The sequence below is a fragment of the Acinonyx jubatus genome, chromosome B4 (genome assembly GCF_027475565.1).
Source record: "Acinonyx jubatus isolate Ajub_Pintada_27869175 chromosome B4, VMU_Ajub_asm_v1.0, whole genome shotgun sequence".
Lineage (NCBI taxonomy): Eukaryota > Metazoa > Chordata > Mammalia > Carnivora > Felidae > Acinonyx > Acinonyx jubatus.
Window position 1 is genome coordinate 119439882 of NC_069387.1, and position 24480 is coordinate 119464361.

The window sequence follows — 24480 nt, forward strand, 5'->3', positions numbered from 1 at the left end:
AGTATTCACAGTTGGTTTTTTAGTCTCTCCTCTTAGAAATGAATTGTTTTTCAAGCCATTCCTTAATGAATATGAAATGCATTATACCTGTGTGATTTTATAAGTTGCTACATATGGCAAATTAGATCTCAATTAAAGCAAATTAGAAATTTATGGGCTCAATAGCCATATGTGCTACAATATTAGACAAGTGTAGATATGGAACATTTCCATCATTGTGGAAAGTTCTATCAGGTGATACTGTGTTAGACAATTGGCTTGATACCTAGATACTTAGGCTTCTGTGATTCCAGCCTCTCCCTTTTCCATGTGCATTCTGATTGCTGGTGCAGATTCATTTTCCTGAAGCTACAGTTTTTAAGAGGTTTTAAGAACATCACTTTTCCAGGGCTTAGTTTCTTCCTTTACAAAATGAAAGGAGCTAGATTTCCAGTTCTAACCATGCTCTCAGTCACACCTGTACTTAAAAATCTTGCTTTTGCTGCATCTTCATTATGTCCGTGTTACCCTATTAAGGTCCTCTATAACATGCCTTTAACTTAGGGGTTCAACTTCAGTTCTTACAGTTCTTCACTTATAACTCTAGTCAGACTTTGCTCACTGTCCCTTTGGATGCCTTATTCCAACATGTGAATTCAATGTGTTAAATGATGTGATCTGGGTAAGCACATAATGCTTCATTTGTATAGGTTTTAGCATGGCAAAAAGGACAGGAAATACTGTTTAATGTTGAGAGAGAAACCTATATAAAGGAACAGAGACTAGAAAATTCATGTGGCATTTAAGAAACTGCAAAACATTTCAATGTGGTTATTAATTATATGTATAGTGTTTGTGTTGATGGTGACTGGGATAGGGGAAGGAGATAGCTGGTGAGAGATAAAGCTGAAGAAATAGTCAAGGAGCATAAAGAACTTCATATGTCAAGCTAAGTTTGGATTCTATCCTGAAGCTATGGGATGTCATTCTTGGAGTAAGGTAGAGGAGTGTGTGACATGATCAGGTCTCAGTTTTAGATCTCTCTAGCTTTAATGTGAAAGGAAGAGCAGGATTGGAGTCAGGACAACCTGTTGTGAGGATTTGGTAGTCATCTAAGTGAGAAAATTATTATGGTAGCAGCAGTCAAGATGGAGAGAAGGATTCCAGAGATATTAAAGAAGTAGAATGGAGAGGACTTGTGACCTGCTGGTTATGGAGGGAAGGAGGTTAAAGTTTGGTTCTAACAACTGGGTGGTTGAGGACATCACTTATTAAGGTAGATTTGTAGGAAGAGATGCAGGGGGTTGATTCTTTTTGGGGCTTACTGAATTTGATGTACCTGTGGCCATCCAAATGATGGTGTCCAAAAGCTATTTGGATATATGGATCTGGAGGAGTACAGGTGATTTTGGAGGTGGAATTATAGATTTAGAATTCAGTATATGGTTTATAATTTAAGCCACAGGAGAGATAGATGGTTTAAGAGGTAGAATGTCAGGTTATTAGAGAAGAGAGCCTAGGATCTGATCTTGGCCTGGATGGTCCAGAATGGTCTCAATCACATTTTAACTCGGGCTTGTTAGTCCTAGTTATCCTCATGGCCGTTTACTCTCTGATAAGCTAGACTAGGCCTCTTTTCATGATGGCAGAATCTTTTCAAGAGAGAGAAAGCAGAAGTTATAAAGCCTCTTAAAGCCTAACTTTGGCAGTTGCAAGATCACTTCTGTTGCACATTATAGGTCAAAGCAAGTCAGAAAACCTGGCCAGATTCAAGGAGTGAGAAAATAGACTCCATCCCTCTGTGGTAGGGGCTGTGAGTCACATGGCAAAGGGACAGGGACATAGTCTACCACAAAATGGCTGATATGTGCCTGCTGCTATGCTATACTGGGAATGCCTTCTTCATTTAGGTTTAAACTGCTAGGTGTATTTCTCTCTCTTAAGAGACACCGAACAAAATTTAATGAGATCCTCTTTCTTTCCCTCTATTCTGCCTATTGATTTATCTTCATTTTTATTTTTTAAAGATTTCCAAAGCACTCTTTAAAGGTTTGCTCTTTTTTTGAGATTGTAGATTTGGCATGCAGTTTGTGTACTAATTTGTACTGTCACATTCCACTCACACACATACATACAGTAATAATTTTATTGATTTTACCTTTCAAAGTACAAAGTAATGTACACTGGGATAATAAGCTAAACAGTATGACAACATATTGGTGAACTTAGAAAAACTTGTTATCTCACCTCTCCTACCCCTTATTGTCAAGGAAACTAATATGAACAATTTGGTGTATATGTATTCTGTACTTTTCTGTCATACAAATATTTGCAAATGTGTATATTTATAGAGGTCTTTTCAAAAAAATATTGGCTCCTACCATATACTTTACTACGTAACTTGCTTTTACGTTTTGGGAGTTTATCCTCAACATCCTTCTAATTCAATATAGATACAACTATTCTTAGTAGCTATGTAATATACCTTAGAATTTATGGACCATGAGTTACAACAAGCACTTTCCTGCTGTTGGATATTTACACTTTTTATGTTTTCCACCCACTACAATAAAGTTGAATAAGCATCCTTATACTAGTATGTTTGTAAATTTTATAAAAAGCATCTCCAGAATGGGAATTGATGGGTCAGAGGGCATACCTGTTTTGTTTTTGTTTTTGTTTTTTTTTCATTTTAATGATTGCTGGAGTATTTTCCCATAAGGTTGTAATTCATATTTCCAAAAGCAGAATGAAAGAATTATAAGATCACATTTTTCTGCGCCTAAAATTGTAGAAAACAGGAAAAAAATTTTTTTCTTTAGTGTGACTATCACATAGGTTTTAAGGAATCATTTGCTGCAACCAAATCAACAAAATACTGTGTTTATAAATCCTTTGCCCATATTATACATCTGATTGCTTTTTGAGTACGTTAGTTATCACCCTTTAAAAAAAATGTGTTTAAACTCCTATTATCATTGTCTCAAGGTATCATTATTCCTATTTACTTTGATCATAGATTTTCTTTGAGTTGCCTGATTAATGGACTGCTTTAATCTTGGCAGGAAGTCGAAACCTACTTTTTTGAGGGTCTGCTGAAATGGAGAGAATTGAACCTTACAGAACACTTTGGTATTTTCTATTTTGCTTCTATTTTATTCTCCCATCATTTGTACTTTATGTGTTTAAAACGACTAAATTAGTGGTATGGTAGAAAAGCAGAACCTATTCTCTCTCTCTTTCTCTTTTTTTTTTTTTTCACCCAGGAAAATTTTACAAAGAAGTTATTGACAAGTGCCAGTCCTTCAATCAGTTGGTCTATCATCAAAATGAGATAGTTCAGAGTTTGAAGACTCACCTGCAAACCAAGAACAGTTTTGCTTATCAGCCCCTTTTGGAGTAAGTAACGTGTTGAGAGAAAGCTCAATGACATTTATCTGAATTATAGAAAGGTTGTGTTTTATACTACATTTGCCTTAGATCTGGTGTCTGTAATTTGGAAACAAGAATGTACCTTTTCTGTTAGAACATTAGTGAATTGCCAAAAAGCAGAATCTTTAGAGTTATCCTCCTTTTTTCTTTTATACATTTAAGAAAATTCATATTTCTTTCATGCTACAGGAATGAGCATAATTTGTGATTAAAAACAAAAATACACTTTCTTGCTCCAGCTGAATTTCTTTGCTGAACTCTTAAAATGTGAAAAATTTTATGCCTTTCTCGAGACTTGGTTTGGAAGTTTTAATTAATCCTGTTATCACAGGCAATCTGTTATCATTTGTGAAATAGTCTGTCTTTTGATCTGCATGTCTCAGAATCAGTTACCTCTACTTATCTTTAATGCAGTTTGGTTGTACAGTTGGCACGAGATCTGCAGACGGACTTTTATCCACATTTTCAGGATTTTTTCCTGACCATCACCTCAATCCTGGAGACTCAGGACACAGAGTTACTAGAATGGGCTTTCACCTCACTGTCCTATCTTTACAAGTACCTGTGGAGACTGATGGTGAAGGACATGTCCAATATATACAGGTGACCCTTTTCTCTCTCTAATTCGGGTTTGGTTTGATTTTTGTCCCTTTTCAATTTTATTTTATCTTACGTACAATTCAGCACTGTTTAGTAAATTTATGGGGTTGTGCAAATACCACCATAATCCAGTTTAAAAACATTTCCATCATGGGGCACCTGGGTGGCTGAGTCGGTTGAGCGTCCGACTTCGGCTTAGGTCATGGTCTCGCGGTCTGTGAGTGCCAGCCCCGTGTCGGGTTCTGTGCTGACAGCTCGGAGCCTGGGGCCTGCTTTGGATTCTTTGTCTCCCTCTCTCTCTGCCCCTCCCCTGCTCATGCTCTGTCTCTCTCTCTCTCTCTCTGTCAAAAATAAATAAACATTAAAAAAAATTTTTTTTAAACATTTCCATCATCGCCAAAAGATTTCTCATGTCTGTCTACAAGTCAGTCCTGCTCCCCATCTGCATCAGTTTTGAGAGCAAAAGCACTATATATATATATATGTATTAAATAGTCATGATTGTCTCTGTGAAAACAACTGTGTGCTTTAGGCTGCTCAATAGAACAGTCCTCCTCAGTAACAAAACAGTTTAACATCTGAGTTTTGCAAGTTTTTATTTTTTGTTCAAGTGCAGTCTTTATCAATACCGGCAACCAGGATTGCTCACTCTTGCCCTGTGTTTAGTTAAAAAATGTGCACTACCCATCATACGTACCTGCTGACATGGCTGCCTGACTCTGACATATTTTTTTGATTGTTTTTCTCTGGAGTTCTGTTTGACTCCAGACTGCCTTTCCAGCTCAGTCTCTATACAAAGTTGGTTCTCCAGCCAAAGTGGTCCACATTGGCCGGTCTGCATTGACCTGGTCTTTTCTTATCTGCAGCCATTGAAATCCTGCCTCTTGCCATCAAAGTCAGGCTTGGTTTCCATAATCTCCACAAATATTTCCGGGCACCTTAGCGAAAAGTGAAAGCTTTGTACTCTGAACTCCTCTGGTGTTCTATACACTTACGTTACACAACTTCTGTTATAATTGTTTGTTCATAGTAATGATGTTCTTTACAAACCTGTGAACTGTTCAAGAGTCCAATCTTAAATATCTGCATTTACCCAGTCCCTAACATATTAAGTAAGCCCGAAGAGACATTCAGGGAACATTGTGAGCAAATGTGGACAGGGAAAGAGGATGAATTCAGTTGCATTTTGTTTAAGGAAAAGATTGTTTATAATCAGTTTCAGTCTGGGACTGATGGAGCTTTCCACTTGGTGTACTGATTATTTCCGCATACTTTAATTGCCACAGGAATATGTAAGATTACCACCCTCCTCCCAAGTATAGGTGTGGGTTTGGGATAGGACTATAGATTTCGTTTTTGTTTTTATACCAACCCCCTTTACCCTACCCTTGGTTGAACCACCCTTCCCTCTACCCTGCCTTGATTAAAGAATGAGAAAGAAATATTTTTCCAGCCTTTGCTGGTTCTTTGTGAAGCTTTTGGTAAAATGTATTAGAAACCAGATTACTTTGTCAAAACCAGCAAGATATTGGGGCAGTATTCAGTAGTCCCCCCCTTATGTGTGGGGTTTATGTTCCAAGCCCCACGGTGGACACCCGAAAGCACAGATAGTACTGAACTCTGTATGTGCTATGTTTTTTTCTATGTATACATACCTATGACAAAGTGTAATTTATAAATGCACAGATTAATAGCAATAACTAATAATAAATAGAGCAATTATAACAACATACTGTAACAGAAGTTGTGTGTATGTGGTCTCTCTTTGAAAATACCTTATTGTACTGTACTCACATTTGTGATGATGTGAGATGATAAAAGGCTAATGTGATGAGATGAAGTGAGATGAACAACAAGGTAGACATTGTGGCATTAGTGCTATGCTCCTGTTGAGCTGACAGTGGTCAGTAGGAGGAGCACCTGATTCCAGACCACAGTTGACTCTGGGTAGCTGAGACCACTGAATGGAACACAGATAAGGAGGGACCACTGCATGGCTTATTTGGTTTCATGACTTCTCTTGTTACTTTTTTATCTTCTAAGCCACGCTTTCCACTTCTAAATTTATTTGCTGTTGGTGTGACATCTTCAACAGCCTGGATATTTTCACATAAGTATTACTAAAATCAAAGTCAGCACATTCGTTCATGTGTTCAGTAAGTATGTATTGTGTTAGGCCCTTTTTGGTTGCCCATTTTCCAACAGTGATACCATCTTTCTTCTCGTCAACTGAGGCTTGGTGTCTTAGAGGCATTTTTGACCCAGTTGTCTTCAAGGACCCCAAATCCTCTTGATTCCATTATTCATGTACTCACTTGATTAAGTATTTATTAAACACTGTACAGCACTTGAGATGCAATTGCAAATAAAACAGATAAAAAATCCCTCTTCATGCAAAGTTTACAGTTTATCAGTGGAACATCTTGGGTGCATGCCTGGCATGTGTGAGGAACAGCAAAGAATCCTGGGTGGTGGGGCAGCGTGTATAAGTAGAGACTAATTAGACAGTGCCACATCATATTAATAAGGGTCCAAGCCTTGTGGGCACTGTAAGGTCTTTACTTCCACCACAAGGACTCTTGAAATGTCTCTTGGGTCCATCTTTTGCCATTTCACTCTGCCATCAGCTTCTTTCATGCCCTTGTTCGCCCAAGCTTGCGTGACTTGAACAGATTTCTAGCTGGACTGCCAGCCTCTTCTTTCTTCATTTATTTTATCCTATATCCTGCTGCTAAATTAAACTTTCTGAAATATTAACTTCTTACTTAGCCAATATTTATTAGCACCTGTTATGGGCAACGAAGTGCTAGGTACTGAGGGTACAGTGTAAGAGAGATACATTCCATACTCTCCTGTCATTGGAGAGACCAGTTTAAACAATGTGATTATTCAGGTAATTATTTAGTTATAGCTACATGGCGGTGTGACCTTAAGCAGGTTGCTTGACCTTTCTGTCTCAGTTTCATTATCTGTGGAACCAGGATAACAGTTCCCACCCCATGGAGTTGTGTTGTTTACAGGAAGTAACAGAGAAAGTGCTTACGAAGATGAAAGCTAAAGCCTAGTCTCCTCTGTTTGGTGTTCACAGTGACTGGTTTACCTGAGCAGCTTTATCTGCAGCAGCCCACCCAGCCACATCACCCTTTTTCTTTCAGACAGACTAGCCTCCTTTAGATTGTTTCTGCTCGCCCCATCTTTGCTCTCGCTTTTATCTCTAGTCATACGCACTACTGTACCCACCTGAATTCTTCATATTGTTCAGGACTCAGCTCTTCATGGAGTCTTCTCTGTAAGACCTGTACCACTGGTCCTAGGATTTTTCTTGTCTGTGACCTTTATCTGTCTTGGTAGTTGAATGAGGTTTTAAAGCTTTATACTTGAAATGTATTCCTTGCATACCTAGCACAGTGTTGGACATACAGTTGACATGGAATGTATGTTTATTAAAATGTGATTAAACATGTCTTATTTTCTCATTTATAGCATGTATAGTACACTTCTGGCTCATAAAAAACTACATATAAGAAACTTTGCTGCTGAGAGTTTTACTTTTTTGATGAGAAAGGTTAGTCTGATATATGTTTATTGCTCATTAATCCTCAAGAATCTGATGAACAGAAGCAGATATCTTTTATAATATGGTTTTATGAACTAAATATGTATGTATATGTATGTGTACATATGTATACATGAATAAACCTTTTACCATTTTGAATTTATCTTATCATAAAATTGCTCACTAATGTAAAATAATTTGAGTCACTCGTTTATTGTTATTTAGGTTTTTGGTAGCTTTTAGTGTGTGCATATCAGAAGTGCCCTTGAATTCAAGTCAGTAAATATATGAATGGTGAGAGTAGTAGAAACTTTTATAATAATTTCCTGGAAAGAACTGATGCCATAGTGTCACTTGTGTTTGTTTCCATAGTAAATTTTAGAGGGTCACACTGGTATTAATTTCTCTTATAAGTATATGATTTGCTTTCAAAAATAAAATATTGCCTTATGTAGTTTTTCTTGGCACAGACCTTCATATTATTTCATCGAATCACTGTTGTATATGAAATAAGAAGTGGTATACTATTATAATAGTTTGAAATCATTACAGGTTTCTCTTCCTTTTAGAATTTTATCCTAATTACATTTAACTGAACCTGTGGACCAGTAAATAATATGTATTCATTTGGATTTGTTTGTTTTGTAAATACAGTTTTCCATTTGCATTTTGTATTTTAGGTTTCTGATAAAAATGCACTTTTCAATTTAATGTTTCTTGATCTTGATGAACATCCGGAAAAAGTAGAAGGAGTTGGACAGTTGCTCTTTGAAATGTGCAAAGGAGTTAGAAATATGTTTCATTCCTGTACAGGGAAGGTAAATAACCGGAAGGATACTTTGTGTCTGTGTGAAAGCTATTAAAAAGGAAACCCATAATATTTATGTAAATGGTGTGGAGAGAGGATAGCCTAGAATAAATAAAAAACACTAAATGGGGAGCATTAGGTTGTTGGTAACAATGCTTACCTAATGTAGGTTCTAGGTAATTAGGTATAGTATTTACTTAAAAAATCATTGCTGTCTTCTCCATCTGGATCCTAGAAGGTAACATAAATTGATTAATGAGTGAGGAGTAGACAGTTGGATGATAAAATTCTCCATCCTAGTTTGGAAATTCCTTTTGGGACATGTAGTTGACCATCAAAGCTACCCTGTCTTTGATTATTCCAGATCAGATTTTAAGATAGGTTAATCAGAGTGGGGAATAATCAGACTGGGAAATAACAGTGTTAATACTTAAAAATAAGATTGTACATGTTTATTTTAATGATTATTGGCTTCCCACAGGCAGTGAAGCTAATTTTGCAAAAACTAGGACCAGTTACTGAAACAGAAACTCAGCTACCATGGATTTTAGTTGGAGAAACACTCAAAAACATGGTCAAATCCACTGTGTCCTACATCTACAGGGAACATTTTGGTCCACTTTTTGAATGTTTGCAAGTGAGTTCTAATTTTTAAGGATTTGTTTGTAATAAGAAGCCCAAGAGTTGATTGTTCTTGCTCTTAGCTTAGCAAAACACTCCTGGAGATTGTATTTTTATAATTGTTATCTTTACACTTTTGCATACATACTAGGATATTTTTTCCCCCTCTATCTCCTGGTCTTTGGTTGCTTGGTTTTTGGTTTTTGGTTTTTGGTTTTTGTTTTGGATATTTTGAGATGCAATAGAACATAGTGGCTAAACGCCCTGAGAGCCAGACCGCCCCTGTTCAAATCTTGGCTTTGTCACTTACTGGTAGTGTGACTTGGGAAAGTTACTTAAATATCTGTTCCCCAGTGTTTTCATCCGGTGGGATTATGGGACAGTAATATTATCTACCTCATGGTTGTTATCAGGATTGTGAATAAACACTTACAAAGCACTTTATGACTGTGCATTCAAAAATGTTAGATATTCTTAGTGACTCCTGGTAGGTATGTCTTTCTTTCAAAACAAAGGAATGTGAAAATTTGAACTGCTTCACCCAATATTTTCATTATTGGGTTAACAGGTGAGTTTCATATGTTATAGTTATTCTTTTCTGTTAAATTCTTTATTGGCAGGAATCACTCTTGGATCTACATAGAAAAGTAACCACAACGAACTGTGGGGAAAGTTCTGAACAGATAAGAAGGTTGTTAGAAACATATCTAATACTTGTGAAACATGGAAATGGATCAAAGATAACCAAACCTGTTGATGTTTGTGAGGTGAGTTCCCAACTGCATTTGTTTAGAGTCTGTTCATTAAAATCTATTGCTAAGTGTACATTGTTTTTTCTTTTATTTTACAGGTATTATGTCAAACAATACACATAGCCAATCTTTCCACAACTTGCCGGGAGACACTCTTGGCTGTAATTTCTGCTTTGATCCTGGGTGAAAATGTTTCCTTGCCAGAGACCTTTATCAAAGAAACCATACAGAAAGTAATTTACTTCAACAAATATTAATTGAGTAGTTAATAAGATGTTTAGCATTGAGTAGGCCTCCTGGGGAATACAGATGAAGTGTGCAAAGGCTCTGCCTCCAGGGAATTTATAATCTTGTTAAGGAGACGTGAGTTGTATGCTGTAATAGAGAGAGACAAAACAAAATGCGATAAAGTAAATGTTTGGCATATATTCAGCAACACGTATAGCTTACCATGTGCTAGGTATGGACTAGGTATTCCAGGGTGGACAGTATGGTGCCTGCAGTTTTTGCTTGTTAGGGAAGTGGGGCCCAGGGAAGGAGTTATTATAATCCTTTGAATTTATTGATGTCATTGAAATATAATGATTAATTCTGCTTGGGGTTGAGGGACAGAGAATGTTTTTCAACAAATTTATATTTGGGATAGTCCTTGAAGGTTGACTAGCATCTGCCAGTCAGAGAAGGTTTAAAAATGCCAGGGAACAGCACAAGGTGCGTTCAGAAAGTACAAAAATGTATGCTGATTGGGCTTCCGTGGACACAGGAAGTGTGATGTATATCAGTGAGGCTCTGTTTGGCTTTGAAAAGTTTGGTTGGGTTTTATCCTGCAAATAGTGGAAGGCCCTGGAAAATTTTTAAGCAGGATAATGATCTGATGATTTGAGATTTGCATTTTAATGAGTTTAGAAGAGGTTTTATAGGGAAGCGGGATTGAAAATAGACCAATTAGGTTCATGCCGTGCAGCAGTAAAAAGTATGGAGAAAGGTGTAAAATAGTGCTGCCTGCCGTTTCATGATTCTCTGTAGCTGGGAAAGAACTAAGCAGCTCTTAGGCAGAGGCCTGCATAATCACTGGAAACCCAGTGCCCCTCACGTCTGTAAGTAAGTTTCTTTGGCGAAGGGCAAGCATTTGGACAGAAGATTGGTTGAAGTGTGCCTGCCGCTACCTTACTCCAGCTGCCTTCCCAAGGAGAAAGCTCAGTGCCTGTGTCTCACAGCTGGGGGTGTCCTTGCCACCAAGTTCTTTTTTGAGAGTGAGTTCTCCCGAGACTCTGTTGACTTGTATCAGGCATCCTGCCACTTCTTGCTTGCAAATTAGAGGACCTTGAAGGTTGTGGGTGTTTTTTGTTTTCAGGAATGGGGAAAGTGCTCTCTGTATATTTAATGTGTGTGTGTGCGTGTGTTTTTAACCTGTGGTCCACAGATTTTTGAGAGTGGATTTGAAAGACGTCTAATTTTGGATTTTTCTGAAGTCATGTTGGTTATGAAGCAGTTTGAGCAGGTGAGCAACTAATGTTTTGGGTTTGTTTTGTTATGGATCTGCCACGATGAAATAATCAAACTTAAAATCCTATGATTTTTGTTTGTTTGAGAGGAATAGAATAAGTGTTTGATGTTTTAGTCCATATTTTTTGATGCAATTATATTCCAATTGTAGTTTATAAGTAAAACTTTGTTTCATATGCCAAGGCATTTAAAATGCCATTAGATAACCAACTTGTTTTCTAATAGTCCTTGAGGAAGTTATAGAACCGTGTGGTAAAATTGAAAAAAAGAGTTTAAGGAACTTTTATGTGACTTTGGAGCATAGAAAAAATAGTTTCTGAAACATTTTGGGTTGCAGGAAGGTTACGAATGCACTTTATTGCTACAAAGTAAATACAGGACCTGATTTAATGAGATAGAAATCTTTCCCATTAAATCCTGACTTTATTTTATCCCTTTCCCGTCCCTTCCGTCAAACATTTGCCATTCCTTATAACTGGTCATGCATAGCATACCTCATGGAAGCCTGTCTGTGTTTGTTCTGATTTCCCCTTTAGTCATTAATATATTATCATTTGCCTCCATAAGTAGATAATAAATAAATTAAATAAATAAATAAACAAACAAACAAACCTTTGTGTGTGTCCTAGCCCTGTTCCTTCCTGTCCAGTGAGAGCCCTTTACCTTGCTCTGGTTTTTGTAGCAACCCCATTGTTTCCTTCTCCCCTGTTCTCTTTTTATCTTCTTAAACTGGTAAGAACAGAGACTACACTTGATCTTACCCAAAAGGCCGAGAATCCATATCTTTGGTTTTTTTATAAACACCTTATTTTTATCAGAGGACTCCTTATGTGTATTCAAACAGTCAAGCAGGGCTAAAAGACAATCACTTGATTTCCACTCACATCTCCCTCACCAGGAGCAGCCACATCTCTTAGGTTTCATCTATCTTTTTCTGTTACTTCATACTTTCTAATCATTTGAATATACTGCTTTTCCTTGATGCATTAGTTTTAGTCGTTAGCTATAGACTTCTTCTTATGGTGGATGGATTCTGATTCTTTTATACTCTCATCTTCTCAATAGAGTTACAGCACAAATTTTGGTTGGATTCCTATTCACCATATAATTAATGCTTCCAAACAGGGAGTATTTTATAATTATGTTTCCTTTTTTTTTGTATACTTTTCCATTTTTCCTGAAGTTACAGATTGCCTCATTCTGGAATAACTGGAAATTATTTTCCTTGAATAGCTGGACAGTGAGTCTGTTTTCCCACAGCATTCTAAAATGCCTTTCACATGGCAAACTGTCAGAAAATTTAGCAGCTTGAGTTTTTGTTTATTTTCCTTTCCTGGACACACTCCTCCTGAAGCAGTGCAAGTCTGAATGGGTTGCTTTCTCAACACACTGAACAGATGTCATACTAGGACTTCCTTTTGCTTTTCTCCTATTTCCTGGGTCTCATGGCTTTACCTTGTTACGCTTTACTTCCTTATTTTGATGGTACACATTTTCCAGAAGTTCTTAAGAAAGGGCGAATGGAAGTAAAATTTTGAGATTTAGTACACTGGAGAATATCTTTATTCATATTGTTCATAGGCTGGCTATAGAATTCTAGAGTTTGTCATTTTCCCTCATTTTTTCAGGCTTTTCTTCAAGGTCTTATAGCTTTCATTGTTTCTGTGAAGAAGTCTGATGCCATTACGATTTCTGATCCTGTGTTTATGATCTGTTTTTTTTTTTCTCTCTGTGGAAGTATGAGAATCCTCTCTTCCTTAGGTGTTCTGAAATGTCTATCTGTTAATAAACGTGATTTCCTTTCTTATTTTTAGCTTTTTCTACCCAGCTTTCTCTTATACATTGAAAATTGCTTCTTGATTGATGAGGCTGCTGTCAAAGATGAAGCTCTGGCCATTTTGGCCAAGCTCATTCTGAACAAAGCAGCACCTCCTACTGCTGGCTCGATGGCAATTGAGAAGTACCCTCTGCTTTTCTCACAACAGACAGTGGGGTAAGTTCTAAGTCTTTATTCCCTGTAATGTTGATAGGATTACCTGTTTTATAACGTAACAAGAATGCTGTAAGAATGAAGATCTCTGTATTTTAAATGGAAAGATGTCCCTGATACATTGTTCTGTGAAAAAAGAAGATGTAAAACAGTTGTTCTGTGAAAAAAGAAGATGGTCCCATTTTGTAAAGTTAAAACAGAAAGTGTATATAAGCATTGGAAAAAACATGGAAGGATACACAAATAGGTTAACTTGGTTAACGTCAGGAGGATGGAATGTGAAAGAAAGAGGTGACTGTTGATTTGTTTTAGCCTTTTATTTTAAAATAATTGTACATTCACGTGCAGTTGAAAGAAATAGCATGGGGTGCCTGGGTGGCCCAGTCAGTTAAGTGTCCAACTCTTCATCTCAGCTCAAGTCTTCATCTCAGGATTGTGAGTTCAAGCCCCACGTTAGCCTCCATGCTGGGCATGGAGCCTACTTTAAAAAAAGAAAAGAAATAATACAGAGATGTTCTGTGTATTCTTCCCCCAGCTTCCCCCAGTAGTAACATCTTGCATAAGTTAATGGGATGTCACAACCATAAAATTGACATTTTTCAGATTACCTCAGTTTTACACACACTCATCTCTGGGTATGTATGTATCTGGCTGTATGGTTCTGTGTAGTTTTTTAAAATTTTTTTTTTTTTTTTCAACGTTTATTTATTTTTGGGACAGAGAGAGACAGAGCATGAACGGGGGAGGGGCAGAGAGAGAGGGAGACACAGAATCGGAAACAGGCTCCAGGCTCTGAGCCATCAGCCCAGAGCCTGACGCGGGGCTCGAACTCACGGACCGCGAGATCGTGACCTGGCTGAAGTCAGACACTTAACCGACTGCGCCACCCAGGCGCCCCGGTTCTGTGTAGTTTTATCACACTTGTAGATTCATAACCACAACCAGAGTCCAGATACAGAGCTGTTTCTCACCACAAGGATCTCTTGCACTACCTTTTAATAGCCATGCTCACCCTGACACTCTGCTCTCCATTCCTAACCCCTGGCAATCCGTCCTCCATTTTTAGGATTGTGTCATTTCAAGAATATTATATAAACGGAATTAAAGAGTACAACTTTTGAGGTTGTCATCCAGTTATGCAGTTCCCTTGCAACCCATCCATGTTGTGTGTGTCAGTAGCCCATCTCTTTGTTAAAAATCTTTTCATGTGCTTATTGCTGAGTAGCAGCCCATGGTGTGGATGGATGTAGCGTACTCCATTCAGTGATTCACTTGTTGAAAGACTTCTAGTTTTTGGCCATTATGAATAAAGCTGTTATGAACATTCATGTACGTAACTTTTTGTTGCTCTGAGATAAATGCCCAAAAGTGGAATTGTTGAGTTATATCATAAGTACATGTCTCATTTGATGAGAAACTGTCAGTAGTTGTCCAGTGTGGTTGTGCCATGGTACATTCCCACCAATAGTCTGAGTGATCCAGTTTCTCTGCATCCTCTCCAGCAGTTGGTATCATCACTGTTTTTTATTTTTTGCCACTCTAATAGGATATGGTGAAATCTCATTGTGATTTTAAATTGCATTTCCTTAATGGCTAATGATGTTAACCATCTTTTTGTGGGTTTATTTTCTATCTATATATCCTCTTCAGTGAAATATCTATTAATTTCCTTGGCTCATTTTCTTTCTTTCTTTCTTTCTTTCTTTCTTTCTTTCTTTCTTTCTTTCTTTCTTTCTTTCTTTCTTTCTTTTTAAGTTTATTTTGAGAGAGAGCAAGTGCACGAGCAGGGGTGGGGCAGAGAGAGAGGGTGAGAGAGAATCCCAAGCAGGCTATGCACTGACAGTGCAGAGCCCAACGCTGGGCTCCATCTCAAACCTTGAGATCATGACCTGAGCCACCCAGGCGCTCCCCACCTTGACCCTTTTTCTGACTGGACCGTGTGTTTCCTTACTGTTGAGTTTTGAGAACATGTTATATATTCTAGTTAAAGGTTTTGTTGTCAAATGAATGGTTCGCACATATATTCTTCTAGTCTATAGCCTGTCTTGTTCCCTTAAGATTTTTCACAGAGCACAGTTTTAGATTTCGATGAGGTTCACTTGACCAACATTCCTTTTATGGGTAATGCTTTTGATGTCAAGTCCAAGAACTCTTTGCCTGGCTGTAAGTCCTCGATGTTTTCTCCTACTTTTCTAAAAGTTTCATAGTTTTGTTTTACATGTAAGTCCATGATCCATTTTGAGTTAATTTTTATATAAGGTGTGAGGTTTAGGTCAGGTGTCTTCTTTTTGCTTGTGGATGCCCCCTGTTCTGGCAACATTTGTTGAAAAGGCTATTCTTTTATGTTCTCTTCCATCGATCATGTATCTCTCCTCCTCTAATACCACACTATCTTATTACACTAGCTCTAAAATAAGTCTTGAAATCTTGAAAAAAATTCCTCCCATTCTATTCTTCTTTTGTAGATTTTTTCAGCTGTTCCTTGTCCTTCGTCGTTCTATATAAATTTTAGCAGAATCTCGTCTATGTCTACAAAAAAAACTTTGCTGGGATATTGTTTGGAATTGCTTTAAATCAAAGATGAGTTGACGTTTCCCTAAAGATACGCAAAACTGTTAACTCTGTTTATGTCAGGAGGACAGGAAGGGAAAGAAGGAAGTGACTGTTAACTTTTAGATTATATAACTTTGCATCATTTGAATTGTTAAAAGAGCCATGGATTACTTGGATTACTTTCTTAATTTCATTAAAAATAATGCATACCCTTTAGAAGCTGAAAACGAGGTTTATATAAACATGTGAGAGGATTCTGCTGATCATTTTTCAAGTAGTTGTGGGTGTGTTTTTAGAAATTATAGATTAGGAAACCAGTTCCCTTATCATTCCTATGTGTTCATGCTTAAATTTATTTCTCTGGGATTTGTTAGACTTGCTGCATTTATATTTTGCTTTGGGACAGTAGGAATAGATGAACAATTCTTGAATTTTTGCTGAGCACTCAGCTTTGAAGCGTCACAGAATCCCTTGAGATTGGTGTCATTGTCCCCATGGTCACACAGCAGAATTAGTTGTTGATTTGGGATCAGTTTGAGATTCTGGAGGAACTCCCCTTCTTCACATGTTGCTCTCCTGCTGACTTTAAAAGTAGCTTCTCTCTATCAAAACATGCAAACAAAATCTTGTTGGTTTTTCAACATACTGGGCTGATTCCTGTCCAGCAGCCTCTGCAGTAAGTCTTCCCTCTGCCTAGTATGAGTACAGAGCATCGAGCAAGGAGGAGGGCAGAATGGGAGGCCTGGGTCAGATCACATGGGGTCTTGTAGGGTGAAGTAGGGAGTGTGGATTTTCCTGGAGGAGCTCATCGGCAGGTGTGACAAAGCAAGGGAATGACTTGGCAAGGAATGACCCACTTTTTTTTCAAGCAGCTCAGTGTTTTCTTGTAAGGTTTTTGCAGATTGTTGATTTGCGGTTACTACTAGAATATATGTCAAGATGTAGTGACTTTCAGAAATCACCAATGAAATTAAACTATTATAATTTCTGAACATTCGATATCCTGGTAAGTATGAAACAAAAAAGAATACAACGTTTTAGTTAATTTTAATAATAACAGGGCACAGAAATAAAAACCTGATAATTCTGCTTCTGTTGTGTAACAGACTGGGCATAGAGGCTAAATTATCAAAACAAATCAATTTACTTACTGTTTCTATGAGTTTTCTTTCAATTAGATTCTGTCTTTCAAATAGGCGTGAGGTGTAGTTCATTGGCAAAAAGGAAAAGAGGCAAACAAGAATAGTGCCAAAGTAACAGACACCTAAACCTAAATGTCATGTCAGAAAACATCAAGGAAGAATTTATCAGATTAAAGAAGCAGAGAACATTACTTCTAAATCATAATCACTTCAGTGGCATTTGTCAAATTCACCACTATGTGCAACATCATTCTACATTTGTAAAGTCAAAATTCATGTCAAAATGGAAGGGGGGAATAGAGGAAGTCCATTCATTACAATTAATTACCTCTCCCGTTTTAAAAAAGTGTTCAGCAGAATGTACAGAAAAGAATGAATCAGAATGAATTAGAAAATTCAGAAATAATACCTAAAATTAGAAGAGACTTGCTTTAAGTTATGAAGTAAATTAAAATAGAGAATAGAAGGGGCGCCTGGGTGGCTCAGTCGGTTAAGTGTCCGACTCTTGATTTGGGCTCAGGTCATTCTCTTGCAGTTTATGATATCGAGCCCTGCATCGGTCTCTGTGCTGACAGTGTAGAGCCTGCTTGAGATTCCCTCTCTCTCTCTGTCTCTCTCTCTGCTCCTCCCCATACCTGGGCATGCGTACGCCCACCCGCTCTCTCCCTTTCTCAAAAAAATAAACTTTAAAAAAGAGAGAGTAGAAGAAAGTAGAACCAACGGAGTTGAAAAAGCCTCTCACTGAAAGTCCAGAAACAACTCCCGTTCATTTACTTACTTATATTCAACCACCACCCCCAGCTTGCACCTCTCCACAAATGTTCCGTGTTCCGCTCATGGAGAGGAGCCAGTTTTATTTCAGACTTCAGAGGGCAAGAGCAATTATATTCCCTCCTCTTTTCAACATTCGTGTTTCTTCTCTTCCTTCAGATCCTGTGTAAGGCAGAAGAAGACTAGATCCAAGGGAGGAAAAGAACAGATCCCAGTGCTGGACCACCTCTTATCTCTAATTCAGTTACCTGCAAATAAAGATTCTACTTACCTTTCACATTCTTGGGCAGCCCTTGTCGTGTTACCTCACATCAGGTGAGAAAATAAACTGTGGGTAATTTTGAAAGAAATACTTAGCATTCTGAGTTCAACATGTGTTAGCCATTTCTTGCTATTCCCTGAAAAAAGCCATTGAATGCAACTTTGAACTTTTCTCTTTTTCTCCCTACTTGGACAGACCTCTTGAGAAAGAGAAGGTGATACCAGTCGTCACATGCTTCATAGAGTCACTCTTCATGAATGTTGACAGAGAGAGTTTTGCAAAAGGTCAGTTACAATCCCCATTTGTTCTCTTCTTTCTTTTCTGGCACACCCAAAGTAACTATAAACACAACGGAATACCAGAGAATAGTGCTAGCATTGTGCTCTGACATAACCCCCTATATGATAAATACAGGAAGAAAAAAGATAAGATGGATGTGTTGCACTTGTACCTCAGAATGTGGTGATCGGCTCAGGGCGGCTTGAACACAAGCTGAATCTGAAGAGGAAGTGTTAGAAGGATGCCATGGTATATGACCCCTCATTTTCAAGCCCCGGCTTTTATCTTGTTCTCTGTCTCCCATGTGTACTCTATTCCTGGTATACACCTTATAGTCCATTTGCCTCCATTTACTCACCCCAAGCAAGATACTATCTTTTACAGCCTTCCGCTGCCCTTGTACATGTGTTCCTTCTGCCAGAGTCCTTTCTCTAGGCCTTTGTCACTTGGTGAACTCTTAATTTACTTTCAAAACTCATTTCAAGCACAGCACCTGTAGGAAGTGCTACGTGACTTCCTGGTAGAGTTAGGCTGCCCTATCCAGAACTTCCTTTCCTATTATACACTTGAACACCTCCTCCCACTAGCATGAAGATAGCAGTTTGAAAGTAGATGTTTTGTTTTATCCTAGGACAGTATTTTCTAATGTAATATATAGTAGTTGTTCATTCATTTAAATATTAATGTGTTAGGTTCTCTGTTTGATACTAAGCAAACATGTTAGAGGGTAAGGCAGACTCATCACAGCTGAAGTGCTCAATAGCCACATGTGGCTAGTGACTCCATATTGGATTGCAGCACGAGTACAGAACATTTCTGTCGTTGCAGAAGGTTTTATCGGACAGCATCGTTCTAGTATCTCGAACAGGGATTGGCAAAATTTTTATGTAAAGGACCAGATAGTAGATATTTTAGGTTTTATAAATCCTGTTCAGTCTTTGTGGCATATTCTTTATTGTTTGCTTGTTTGTTGTTTTAAACAACCCTTTAAAAAATGTAAAAAACATTCTTAGCTAACAGGCCATATAAAAACAGGCTACCTACAAATCTGACTTATGGGCCAAAGTTTCCCAGTCTCTAGTCTAAGATTAAATGAATGCCTAATTTAAAAAAATAATTTATTAGCTTTTGAAAAGTACAAGTGTGTCTCCTCAAAAATTCTAATTTTGCTATTGCCAGTGAATCGAACCATTGAACTTATCTCCTCATCTTAATGGAACATACATTTTGATTCTCTGTTTTTGAATATATTTTTCTCTTAAGAAAGCTACAAGACTTGGGAACCTTCTCTTTTCAGTTCCTGCCTGTTACATACTTACATTTGACAGATGACTCTTTAGGCGGTACAGCTTCACTTTCATTTAGGAACTCCTAGAAACAGCAAGTGTTAGATAAATGAGATGCCTGGTAGTAATTGTGTCAAAGGAATAAGTTATGTGGTTCTCCTGTTTTTCTGCCCTTAGGAAACTTGTTTGTTCTTTGTCAAGCTGTAAATACTATGTTAAGTTTGGAAGAATCTTCTGAAATTCTGCATTTGGTTCCTGTGGAACGTGTGAAGAATTTAGTATTGTAAGTAAACATATCTCCCATATATATTAATCATGAATAAAATATGAAAGCTTCTGTTTTTGTGAAATCTTGGGCATAATAAAAGTCCTCATTTTGATCTATTTTATACCCAAGTTGTATTCATATTAGAAATTTATGATTGATTTAAATCCTTAAAATAAGTACATTTTTTATGCAGTCTTTAAATGCAGATTCATCTTTGTAGAGCTGTATTTTACCATGTGCGTAAGCTCATGTTGTAGAGCATAAGGGTATATAATGCTGATTATTCCCAACCGTGACTTGCACAGTGTTGACCTTTTGTGACTTCCTGAGTGATTCCAGCACACGCATTTCCACTACACTCATTCTGTCTCATCCTGATATCACCATTTTGGAAAACTTTCCTGTGGTCCTTTTACTACATAGCAAAACAACCCAGGTTTTTGTTTTAATAAGTTTATGTCAACCAGCTCCTGATTTTGGTAGTAGTAGAAGTCTGTTATCGGGGAGCTGTGTTCTTCTCAGCTTAGCACCCTTTCTAAAGGTCACACCTTTTGAAAACCTGGTAAAGTAGTTGGCTTCTTTTTCTAGAGTCTAATCCATTTTCCATCCATGCTGTTTTTTGTTGTTGTTGCTGCTGTTGTTGTTTTAGAGAGAGAGAGACAGAGTGCAAGCCAGGGAGAGGGGAGGGACAGAGGGAGAAAGAGAGAGAATCTTAACCAGGCTCCACACACAGCACAGAGCTCTACTTGGGGCTTGAAACAGATTTATTCATTTACTTCATTCAGTAAATATTCATTTGCTTTTCTTAGGTACCAGGCCCTATTCTAGGCACTGGGAGACATAGTGAATGAAACACACACAAAATACCCTGCCTTCATGGAGCTACTATTCTAGCAAGAAGAAACACTAAGCACGATAAATAAGTCAGATTTATAGCATGTTAGACAGTGGCAAGAAAATTAAAGGAGAGTTGGGATAGGGACATTCTGGAGGTTGGGGACAACAACAGTTTTAAATAGGGAAGGCCTCACCGAGAAGGAGACATCTGAGCTGAAACCCAGAAGCAGAAGGGGGTAAATCATGAGGGTATCTGGGGTTGGGGCCTTTCTGCATTCCTGACCTGGGAGACTTGAGTGCCACTGCTGTAGGGGGTGCCCAGCAAGGAGCTGTTGGCAACTGAGCAGAGCAAGGGGTGAGTAGTAGGAGAAGATGACACAGAGGTGGTGACCATGACCGACAGTGTGTGACATTTGGCCGTTGTGGGGCCTGGGCTTCTACTCCGAGTGAAAGGGAAGGAAGCTACAAGAGGAATTTTGGCAGGAGAATGACTTAGGCCTAAGCAGGACCACCCTGGCTACTGTGCTGAGAACAAGGTAGACCAGTTAGAAGACTTACTGCAGTAATCCAGGGTCTCTTTCCATTTCCAAATCTGGACAAAGCTGGCAATTCTCCATAGTTCCTTGAATTGGTTTACATTCCTTTAAGGAGTTTTTCTTTGATATCATCCTATATCTCACGTTTTATGTTCTCTTGTTCACTTTATTGATCTGTTTAAACTTCTCATGGTATATTCTTTGGTATAAACAATTTAAGCCATCTGTAGAGGTTTTGAAATAAAAAGGCACACATAACACAGGGATTAGTATGTCCCCTGCAGAAGACCAGCCAGCCTCCCAACCAGGTGGCACTTAGCCTTGGAGGCCTGGAAACCTCTAACAGGAGTATATACAGCTTTGAAAGTAGAGGCGTAAACTTGGAATTGTGAAAGCTTTAGACGCAAGCTTCTGTGCTTGGTGCCGTGCTAGTTACTGGTTAAGCACGTAGGTTTCACAGCCAAGACAACTTGGATTAGAATCTTGTCTCTACCATCTACTAGCCCTGCAGCCTTTGGTGGGTTTATTAACCTCAACTTCATTATCTCTCTCAAGGGAATAACAGCACTTCCCTCATGGGCGTTAAATTGAACACCACATCCTGTCATGGCGTCATACACATTGCATTTTTATTATGTCCTTACCTGCCAGTCTCTGTTCTGAGTACTTCATGTCCATTATTTAATCCTCACAGCAGCTCCATGAGGTGTGGGGACTCTTATCATTACAGATGGGAGCACTAAAGTTCCAAAATAAGTGCAGAATCTGACTACTCAGCATCCACTGCCACCCTGCTCTAAACCACCATCTCTTTTATCTGGATTATTACGTTAGCCTCCGAACAAGCCCCCTTACTTCTGTCCTTGTCCCGCTGCTCTGTTTGGTGTCTCCCAACCGTACGATACTATTAAACGAAGGACCGATTATGGCACTCTTTTGCTGACAGTGATTCTCCACTAGCGGTGATGCCAGAGATACTTTTGGTTGTTACAACTGGGGGCTGCTACTGCAATCTAGTAGGTGGAGGCCCAGGATGTTGCTAAGCACCCTACAGGATGGCTTCCACAGCAAAAAGCTATCTGGCCCAAAATGTCGGTCATGCTGCTATGAGAAACCCATCTTACTCAGTATAAAGTCTGGTCCTTATCCTGTTCCTTGGGGCTCTGTAAGATCCAACCCCTGGCTACTTCTGACCTTACCCCCAGCCACTCTTCCTTGTTAATAACTCCCTTCCAGCTGGACTGGTCTTCTTGATGCTCCTCTTCCGGATAAGCGCACCTATCTGTGACTTGGCATCGCCGTTCCCTCTGCCTGAATTGCCTTCCAGATATCCAGTGACTGATTCATTCACCTCCTTCAGGCCCTACCTCCCATGACCACCCCGATATCACATATATTCCTTTTCAACCTTCCTCCCGCCCTGCACAACCTGTCTCTCAGTCTTGACTTTCCATGGTTTGCTTTTCTCTGCTTCACTCATCACTGTCATACATAATTAGTTTATTTATTATGTTGGCTACCTTCTCTTGTTAGAATATAAGCTCCAGAAGGATAGGGACTTTGTTTTTTGTTTACTGCTATATCCAGTGTCTATAAAGGTCACTGGCATATAGTAGATACTCACTAAATATTTGTTGAAGGAGGATGGCACCCAAAAATTAAGCAGCCTTGTCAGGGGGACACTGCTGATGGACTGCAGAGCTGGCTTCAAACTTGGGCTTCCCTACCCCAGAGCCTGTGCTGTACCCTCCTCTGTACTGTCCCTCCCTCAGCTCGGTGCCTGGCATGTGGAAAACACTTACTAATATTCTGTAATCTCCCTTTATGTCATTGTCATTTATAACTGTGTAGATTGAAAAAACAGCATTACGGGCACCTAGGTGGCTCAGCTGGTTAAGCGTCCGACTTCAGCCCAGGTCATGATCTCATGGTCCATGAGTTCAAGCCCCACATCGGGCTCTGTGCTGACAGTTCAGAGCCTGTGTTTCCCTCTCTTGGCCCCTCCCCAACTCACACTGTCTCTCTCTCACTTTCTCTCATAAATAAACATTAAAAGATTTTTTAAAAGAAAGAAAAATTAGCACTGGGTTTTAGTTAAAATAGCATATTCTATGAAATCTTTCCATTTGTGACAACGTGGATGGAACTAGAGTGTATTAGGCTAAGCGAAATAAGTCAAAAAAGACAAATACACGATTTCACTCATGTGGAATTTAAGAAAACAGATGAATATAGGGGAAGGGAAGGGAAAACAAGGTAAACACAGAGAGGGAGGCAAACCATAAGAGACTCTTAAATTCAGAGAACAAACTGAGGATTGCTGGTGGGGTGTCGGATGGAAGATCGCTAAATGGGTGATGGGCTTTAAAGAGGACACTTGTTGGGATGAACACTGGGTATTACATGTAAGCGATGAGTCACTAAATTCTACTCCTGAAACCATCATTACACTATATGTTAACTAACTTGGATTTAAATTTAAAAAAAAAAAAAAAATAGCATATGCTGGGACACCTGGGTGGCTCAGTTGGTTAAGCATTCAACTTCGGCTCAGGTCATGATCTCACAGTCCATGAGTTTGAGCCCTGCATCGGGCTCTGTGCTGACAGCTCGGAGCCTGGAGCCTGCTTCTGATTCTGTGTCTGCCTCTCTCTGACCCATCCCCGTTCATGCTATGTCTCTCTCTGTCTCAAAAATAAATAAACATTAAAAAAAATTTTTTTTTTTAAATAGCATATGCTAATCCCATCTCTGCCTCCACCTAGCTGTGTGTCCTTGAGCTCATTACTCACTGTTGCAAGGCCTCAGATTTCTTTATCTCTAAAATGGAGTCAATGTCTGCATAAAATGTCTACATTTTACCTTGGTCTCTTTTACAATTCCTTTACCAGTGATAATTTTCTGTAGTTTCTTTTACAGTCTAAATACCCAGCTGTGTGGTGCAGGCTGGGTCTAATAAATAATCTTGTTGCAGAACATTTCCTGTGGAGCCATCTGTGTTGCTGTTAGCTGATCTCTATTATCAGAGATTATCCTTATGTGGCTGCAAAGGGCCACTTTCTGAGGAAGCTTTAATGGAATTATTTCCCAGGTTACAAGCTAACATTTCAACTGGCATATCCAAGGTAATGATGGTGTTTTGTGGTATGTTCTCAGTCTCTCCTCTTTGATTATATATGTATCGCCAGTGGTTGTCAGAGCTCCTTAATCAGAAAATGCTGCTAGGGGGTGATTTCTGTTTGAAGCAGTGATTCCTAAATTGACCTACAAACTGTTTGCAGCAGGATTACTTGGGGAGCTTA

At 38.6% G+C, this 24480-nt stretch overlaps 1 protein-coding gene and 1 pseudogene across 2 annotated transcripts in view; one reads left to right on the forward strand and one right to left on the reverse strand.

Annotated features, from left to right (window-relative positions):
- Positions 1–24480, forward strand: part of UTP20 (UTP20 small subunit processome component) — a 114532-nt gene that overhangs the window by 1286 nt on the left and 88766 nt on the right. For both annotated transcript variants that reach the window (XM_027071001.2, XM_015070865.3), the window contains exons 3-16: positions 3045–3111; positions 3246–3378; positions 3826–4014; positions 7495–7576; positions 8248–8385; positions 8857–9012; positions 9617–9763; positions 9847–9981; positions 11172–11249; positions 13069–13247; positions 17870–18025; positions 18168–18256; positions 19715–19820; positions 24153–24303. In XM_027071001.2, coding sequence (XP_026926802.1) covers positions 3045–3111; positions 3246–3378; positions 3826–4014; positions 7495–7576; positions 8248–8385; positions 8857–9012; positions 9617–9763; positions 9847–9981; positions 11172–11249; positions 13069–13247; positions 17870–18025; positions 18168–18256; positions 19715–19820; positions 24153–24303 — 1806 coding nt within the window. The remainder of the gene's footprint in view (positions 1–3044; positions 3112–3245; positions 3379–3825; positions 4015–7494; positions 7577–8247; positions 8386–8856; positions 9013–9616; positions 9764–9846; positions 9982–11171; positions 11250–13068; positions 13248–17869; positions 18026–18167; positions 18257–19714; positions 19821–24152; positions 24304–24480) is intronic.
- LOC113602936 (uncharacterized) lies at positions 11820–12035 on the reverse strand (annotated as a pseudogene).